The sequence below is a fragment of the Epinephelus moara genome, chromosome 23, assembly GCF_006386435.1.
Source record: "Epinephelus moara isolate mb chromosome 23, YSFRI_EMoa_1.0, whole genome shotgun sequence".
NCBI lineage: Eukaryota > Metazoa > Chordata > Actinopteri > Perciformes > Serranidae > Epinephelus > Epinephelus moara.
In genome coordinates this window covers 29,304,802-29,313,514 of record NC_065528.1, presented here as the reverse complement: position 1 = coordinate 29,313,514, position 8,713 = coordinate 29,304,802, and the positions used below count along the sequence as shown (strand labels likewise).

Below are 8,713 nucleotides of genomic sequence, written 5' to 3'. Positions count from 1 at the left end.
ATTTCTTATCGAGGCCTAACCGCCATATGGATTTTTACTAAACTTGGTAGATATGTAGAACAGGACGCCTCAAGGTGACTGGAGAAATTTAACTCTAATTGGCAACTGGGTGGCGCTATAACAACAGAAAAATGCTTCAAAATGGCTAAAATGCAACAGATCGCTGTGGCTCCCCCTGTGGACCAGTGTTGTTGTTTGTTTACTAATTTTTTGGTATGACTAAGTCATGGTATGGTATGCTGTACATAATCACGGAAACTGTCAGTGTGTCATTCTGTCAGTCAGTCATTCTGTCTGTCCCACGTTTTTCTACTCACTGACGTGGTCAATCTATGTGAAACTGCACATAGGCATTGAGGATTGGCATAGGTAGAAGGTGACAAAGCTACCAATGGGTATGGACTAGTACTTAAGTATCTCAAAAACTAAAGCTGATGAATAAAAAGGAAAGAAATACATCTCCTGAAGATGCTGAGTATTTCTATGTGTGCAAGACTAGGTGTATGGAAAAAAAAGTGTATGAAAGAAAAAGAAGAGCTAGAAAAGGCTAACATTTTGAATAAAAACATTAGCACTGGAAATTGCAAATTCAAACAGTTTGCCTTCAAATATTCAGTAAAAACTAAACAAAAATGGTCTCTCATTTCTTTAGTTTGTGAACAACAACAGTAACTCAGAGTGAGATTCAGATTCTGTAACAATATTAATAGTTCAACAAAATAAAATCTTCCACAAATTACACATTTAAACAGCTCCAAATACAAAAATGTCCCCTGGGATCTATATATATAAATCAACAGGTGGTTTCCTTCTTTTAGTAAAATCCTAAATGATTGAGTTGGGGTTTTTTTTGCACCTGGACCTTTATGCTCTGCCATTTCTCCTCTAATCATCACGCTGTAACCTGTGTTTTTGTAAAAGCCGTAATTACTGTACGAGATTTTCTCTCTTAATTATAAGATAATAGTTAATAATTAATTACCAGAGAGATAAGGCTCCCAATGTCTTTTCTACAGATAATGTGGTCATGATTGTCAGAATAGCAAAGTCACAGAAACCTTCAAAATAAGGTATAATAGGTAAAAATGTTGTACTCAGTTGAAGTGCAATCACTGGAGGTACTTTAAAGAAGTATTTCACCACTGGAAAGATGGTCTTTTCAAAAAAACTGGGCTGTCTATGCAGAAGAGAGACGCAAATACTTGAGAAAACAGAGAGAAAGTACTGAGATAATAAACCCACAACTACCTGAATGCACTGGATCAACACGATATGGCATGAATTCAGCCACTTCACACAATGGTCGGCTGGTAACAAATGATCTCATATTACAGTTAATCGGTAACACAATCTTGATTTACCCAGTTTTTTTTTAAACTGTGCAGGAAAAAGTATGGCACCCACTTCCTGTTCAAAGACTCTTGGTATTACAGCCAAACAGTTCGCAAAAATATGTTTTGTAAAGGCAGGAAATAGGCACCACTGTTACATAATCTTGGTTTATATTAGATCAGCACTGCCTAGTTTTACAGTTTGGTCTGAGTTTGAGAGAGACAGAGAGGAGTACTCTTTGTGTCCGCAGTGGCAGCATGGGTGGCAGGCAATACAAAAAAGCGAAAGTATAGCCTGTAGTTCAAGCAGTAGCATCACAAGAGCAAAAGGCGTCAGAGGGGAGCAGGAAGATCTAGGCACTGTTTAGATGGAGGGAAGTTTACCACAGTTCATTCACACATACTGCCCACACTGTGATGATACAAAGCTGGCTGAAAATCAGCGAAGCACCCTTTTACATATTCTCTGAACTGTTAGCACTGAAAGCTCAACATAAAGGGAGCACACTTACACGTTAAAGATATAATCTGTAACTTTCTGCATTAAAATGTCCAAAAAAAAAAACTTAACCAGTATTAGACAATTTGTTCAGCTGTGTACTTACATTATTCCAAACGTTTCCAGCAGTGTTCAACCGCAGAGAAATCTGTGATTTAATTAAAGATACGGTCCGTTTTATTTGGTCGCCATCACCTGTCAGTGACGTCATATCTGTTGTTTGCCAGAAGCTGACCTTAATTTACTTTTCATGCAGTTTTGAGCCACATTTTCACGATGCGATACGATATGTTTTAGATCTTGGTTGATTTTAACTATACATTTATCCAGATGAAGGACTGTAAGTCATTAGATGTCTGCATGTTGTTATCACATCCAGGGCAGCCTCTGCCATGTCAAAGAGCGTTGGAGAAACACAGGTTTTTAACGTAAAACTGCTTGATTCAGTGTTTTTTACTGGTTTAAGTCACCTGGTCCATTTGTTTAAGAGAGGAAGAGACCTCTGCAGATAATTTGGATCCCGGTAAAAACCTCCTCAACGTCTTAATCTTGAGTTATCATTCAAGTTGAAGATGAAATCCAGGAGTTGAAAAAAGCCTTGGGTAGTTCGTGCAAACAGCTTATTTTGGGCCAAATTTTACACGAGACAGGTAAAATAAAGTGATTTTGATAAAATATTACTATCTTAAGATCAGATTTGGTTATGGGTTTTTTTCTGACAGTAGCGTTCGTCACATATAATGTGTTCAAGGACGATTGGATATTTGAAAATCCAATGATAATTTCTGTTTTTTGCTGTTTCTCGCTGTGATAAATGGCGTAATTTGTAAATTTTTAAAAGAAAACATGCCTACCAAATAAAGGCAGATTCTCTTCACATGATTTCTTTCGATTTTTCAAAGCATGCCCTCAAAACCCACCAGCATATTTTGAAGGCATGTTTCCTTTAAAAATCAAGGTTAAAAGAAATACAAAATACCGCCATTTCAGTTATGTATTTCTTCCCTAAGCCAAAATAAAAAACATAAGTCTCTCCCTAGTGCTTCCAAATTACTTAGCATGCCTCTGTGGATTATTCGGCTCCCAGTAAAAACCTCCTGAACAATGAACACTGAAGGAATTGTAAGCGGGAGAAACTGACTGCAGTGACGGCATTGCTCCGTCTTTTGTTATTGTTTTGAGTGAGAGACCCTGGCAGCAGAAAATTACATATTGTAAATTTAAATTAACATGCTATTGACAGAAAAACTAGAGAAGTAGAAGTTAAACAGCAGAAGTAAAAAAACATCTCAGTTGAGAACTGCTCAAATACTTTTTTAATAACACAAACTGTTCAAGTGGATTCTTCTATCTGTTGAAAAAACCTACTCAAGCTTTACATTTACAACCCTGTAGTTTATGATTTGTTTTCCTGGCTGTTCACTGAAAAGGAAATTAAAAATCCAAACAAGAACTTGCACAATAAACACAATATACATGCTCAAAGATTAATTTGCGCTCTTGATTCTAAACTCTGGAAACAGAAACACCTCAGCGAGCCAAACAACCTAAACCCAGACCCTATTTTCATTAGCAGCATGTTTCAGTGTATGGACTACATTTCATTTTCACTTCAGCTTGATGCTAATCACTGCTGCAGGGAATGTCAGTTCACGCAGCGTGTGGTAGTCATTCTGTAACTGTGACTCATTTGGCAACGTTTCAGCGACTCCAACAAGTGTCTGACTTCGTGGAGGTTTTCTGTTTTTGTTTTTGTGTAAGTGACTAACAGGAAAAACACGCAGGACTCTGAAGGCCACTCAGCATAACCACGTCCTCATGCAAACGAGCTGGAAGTTGGCTTTTTAGCACAGCTCTGGAGACAGAGCTCTGGTCCACCTGGCATGTGCTGGGTTTGCATTTGTGTGGTGTTGTAGTGGTCACATTGTAGGGACAGAAATCTGTTTAAACAGTCACATTGTGGGGATTCATGTCCTGCTGGTCCTCACGAGATGAGCAAATTCTGTCCATGAATAAGGGCGTCTATCAAGCAAAAAAAATATGGCAAGGCTGCTAACATAAGTCAAGAGTTTGTTAGTATTACACTCACTTTTAAGGGGAGAGTTGGAGTTCGACAATATTTCGGGTGAAGTTTTGTCAAGTCAAGTTTAAAACCTTAACCTCCAAGTTCAAGTCAAAAGTTGTCATAGCAAAGAGCACCTTTATTCAAAGTTTCTCAGGTCTCTGGATGCTGATACTTGCTTTCAAAGCTGTGTTTTTGAACATACATCAGTTTACTGCACAGGTTTAATGATAAAATAGTCAAGAAAACCTGCCTGTCTATGTCTAGTTTTTCTATTTTACCAAAATTGAACACATCAAATCTTGAGTGAATGTTTTTGCTTTTAAGTCAAGACCAATCTCAGAGTCCAAATCAGGTTTTCATTTTTGTGACTTAAAGGAATACTTCACCCCCTAAATGATCATGTGTAAATCAATTACTCACCCTGTGTTATGTTGAATTCTTCAAAAGAAAAAGTGTTTTCCTTACATGCCTTCACGGTGAACGGACAATCCAAAAACACTCAAAATTCTTGATGAATTGAAGTCATAGGGGTCCGCGTTTAACGACAGCAAAACTATATCAAAAAGTCCATTTACAAACTCTCAGACAACTCGTGCAGTATAATCAGAGTCTCATTTATCCAGTCGTACGCTCAGTACTTCCCAAACACATGCATTGTTGCTAAAATCTTAACTGAACTGAAGCCAGACCCCATTGCAAAAACAGCAATTTTACCTCACTGAACACAGGAGCTGCTGGCGTACAGCTGCGTCTACAGGTAGATAGCTTGTGTTATTGTGTGACTTTGGTGAGTTCGAACTAACCCTTTAAAACACAAATGTCACACAGTAACACAAACTAAATAACTGATTGAGGCAGTTGTAGACCAGCAGCTTCTGTGTTCAGCCAGGTAAAATGACTGTTTTGTCAATGGAGTTTGGCTTTGAAGAGAGCATAGATAAGTTTCACTGTTAGTTCAGTTCCCTTTTAGAAAGAGCTGTCTGTTTGGGAAGTACTGAGCATACGACTGGATCCATGAGACTTGGATTATACCTCACGGGTTGTGTGAGAGTTAAAACGGATGTTTTGATATCAGTTTCCTGTTGTTGAACATGGACCCCTATGACTTCAATTCATTAAGATTTTTCTCCCTTTTTGGATCCTTCGTTTCACCGTTGAGGAATGTTAGAAAAAAAAGCTCATTCATGCATTCAAGGTATTATGGGGTGAGTAACAGATACAGACATGATCATTTGTGGGGTGAAGTTTTCCTTTAAGTCTCAAATCGTGTACTTCTGTACTTACACTTAATATTTTGAGTGCATAAGTGCGTTCACACTGAAAAGTATGGAAAAATGCAGCGCACTATGAGTACCTGGATGGTGCACTCAAAACGGTCAAGAAGTTGAGTGTGGAACTATGGACACTTCTCGTCCTCAATGGTCGCCATCTTGGCTACGTAGCGGAAGGGGAGGGACCACTTTTCAAACTGGAAATGGCGGCCGAGGACTGTGCGACCGTGAACGTCGCTGCATTGTACAAATACATGTGTTTTTTGCACTAAGCACCACTATACTGTTGTCGGGTATAAGCCAGCAGTGTGTTTGTTGGGTTAATTTAGCAGTCTGTGATTGTGATTGATTGATATTTGTGTGTCTGGCTTTAGGTAGACCTGGTTTAGAGTCTCAGATCTGGTGGTGCATTCAGTGTTCATCATGGACATTTACCAGGTTTCATATTTATTGTTTTTAAAAACAGCAGATTGAGTAAACACTCATATTAACCCTACACAGATGTTCTTACTTATCGTGATTAGACCTTGTTTTCCGGACTGTACAGACTCTGCTTGATTTATATTTCCCTTCCTGTTCCCTTCCTTTCCCTTCCTTGCACCTGTTAAAGTGGTAAAACTAACACTAAGTTGCCAGTTTATTAGGTACACCCAGCTAAAACTGACACAGTCTAAAGACTTTTGTCATGGCAACTTTTACACAGAATTTGAATATTACCAAGCAAAAAAACAACGTAATTTTTGTCATAAATGAGGTTGATATTTCTGAGCTTTTGCGCCGTGAATAAAGGCATCAACCAATCACATTGCATAACCAAAATTCTGTGATTAATAAATTGATTATGGGAGACCAGTTGCAACTGTTTCATATTCATATCGCTGCTGGTATGAATAATGTTGATGCGGACTAGTATTTTCAAATTTCAAGTTGTTTATTCCTCATGTCCTAATGAGTTAATACAGTCCTGCAATAAACCCTACCTTTATTAAAGGGCGTGATATTACGTAGAATTACAGAGGTGTCCATTTTGGAAGATGTTTAAGTGATGTCACATAATATTCTTCACGTGTACTCTGAACTAAGAATGGAGACGAGGTCTTATCAGAAAGAAATCGTCATACCAAGCTGTATTTTTAGGAGAAAGCCCTTTCATGAATACATTTTAGTTTACATTTCATCTATTTTCTACCTGACAAACACAATTTATTATTAATACTTAGCACTATCTTTCCTTCCTCATTTGTGCCATAGATCCTTTTCTTTCTCTCACTCTGCAGCTGATGTTTCTAAGTCTGATCTGGGTTGCTCTCATATGTGGTCTTAAACCGGACACATATCTAATTTGCGGCAGTGACCTCAGCCTCAACAGTCATTTTCAGTTCATGCATCATTTACTGCTCCCAGAGGAAGTTACAAGTCACCCGGTGACCTTTGATACGTGGAATTCTGGATGAAACCTGTTTCTGTTCCCGCCACTCATCTCACATCTCTGCACAGAATAAAAACAGCCACTTCCAAGAGTCCTAATCAAAAGTTTTGGTTCTGTTTTGCCTCCTTAGCCTCGTCTTTATTTTATTCTCAAATTTGCAGCTGTTATTCTGCGCATTAACATTTAAATGGCACGGCTCGATACGACATTAGTCAGTGTTTTTCATTTTGATGTGTTTACTTCTGCAGAAACCTGCCAGATGCAAGCCCAAAAAAATGTCTAATCTCAGCCATAAATCAGAATCCAGCATTAATGTTTGCAGAGTGAATGAAGCCATCAAGGCTTCAGAGGCTTTTCCAGGGAAAAACACTGAATATGTGAATTTTTTTCTCACTTCTTTTGCATAAAAATGATCAAAATTCAGAGACATTCACGGTTAAAATACTTCACATCTGCAGCTTTAATTAAAGAAATCCCTATCTGCATTTAAAAACCAGTATTAATAGTAGGAGTGCTGTGTGTTTGTGATGTGTGCACTTACTCATGCATGCCGTTCTCTGGTGACTACACTTAACAGTTCAACGTAGTGGCTCATAATTAATAATTCACCATGACACAGCAGCACAGTTGTGTGCTTACTTTGATTGCTTACATGTCTCTCAGTCTCACTTCTGTGTTTTATGTCTCTTTGCAGCCATCAAGGAGAAATACAGCGACTGGACGGAGTTCCTTGTTCAGGACCTGACCGGCGCCAGGACGGCACCTGCCAACCTGCTGGAGGGGGTGAGTGTGCTCACATAGAGAATATCATAGGGAGGAGGTGGGGGATCAAGATATCATCTACAATTCTGAGTCCCCAGCCTGCTCTCATTTCAAGGGGGGTCAAATATCAATGCTTTGTCACGCCCCTCAACACGTGATATTAACACCAAAGTCACCCTTTAGCATGTTTATGAGACAAACTGGGCTTTTAACTAACTCCTGTGTAAACCCATACTTGACGCTGAGAGCAACTGCTTTCGTATAAAGAACGAAAAAGTCTGGGTAGCGTGGGAGGAAGGGGGGGCGGATAGGACAAACAAAACCAGACTTTCAGCTCAGAAATCGGAGGCAACATCATATTTACGTCACACTACAATATGAAACGAATGTACTTCTTTTAACACAGAAAGTGGTCTTTTTTCTGAACCTAACCAAACAGTTTTGAAACCTAACTGCAACCGCTTCACAACATTAACCACGTACCAACGAGTCCAGCCACAGGGTCCAGATTTCTCCTTAGTCATTAGTTCAAGGTCCACACAGTTTAATACACTCAAAGTCATACTTGTGTTTGGCCATGTTGTCGTGTTAGTTTGCTGTCTCTGTTAAGTAGCTGTGCTTTATTCACTCATTCTACAGCAGGAACCAGCACTTCAAAATAAAAGCTATGCGCCAGAAATTCACTGTCCTTCAAAATAAAGTATATTTTTTACAAACCTGACATGTTCGCAAGTCACTTGCGGCCCATATAGAATGGACCCAAGACCCATTTTTGGACCGTGACCCACCAGTTGGGAACCACTGTGCTAAATGGCGCCCTGTGCATCCCTGTGAGATGCCGAGGGGCATGACAAAGCCCCTTATGTTATGTTTTCCCCTCATTAAATGTACTTGCTTACTTAAAGACAAAGCTTTTGTAGATGTGGTAGAATTTAAAGGGCGGGTCCATTATCTGTTGTGTTTTATAAGTTGTTTTTTTTTTTATCATTCTGTATCTCCCCAGTTGTACTCCTTATGTATTTAAATCTGAACATTCAAATTTTGGTTGAAGTAGTGTCACAAAAGCTGTTTTTCCAAGCTCTCCAAAAAGCCTTTTTTCCACGTGATCTGCTGTTCGTTCCTGGCTCATGAAGAGGTGCCACGCCTTCTCTGAGAACAGTGTGTTATCAATCTTCTAAATTAGGTATACTCGTCCATGCCCATTGAGTACAGCATACCATACCATGACTTAGTCATACCAAAAATTAGATAAAAACAACAACATTGGTCCACAGGGGGAGCCACAGCGATCGGTCGCATTTTAGCCATTTTTAAGCTTTTTTCTGTTGTTATAGCGCCACCCAGTTGCCAATTAGA

The 8,713-nt window shown here is 39.0% G+C and overlaps 1 protein-coding gene across 3 annotated transcripts in view; it reads left to right on the top strand.

The window, feature by feature from the left end:
• Positions 1 to 8,713, top strand: part of sfmbt2 (Scm like with four mbt domains 2) — a 93,529-nt gene that overhangs the window by 51,597 nt on the left and 33,219 nt on the right. For all 3 annotated transcript variants that reach the window (XM_050036290.1, XM_050036288.1, XM_050036289.1), the window contains one exon: positions 7,290 to 7,378. In XM_050036290.1, coding sequence (XP_049892247.1) covers positions 7,290 to 7,378 — 89 coding nt within the window. The remainder of the gene's footprint in view (positions 1 to 7,289; positions 7,379 to 8,713) is intronic.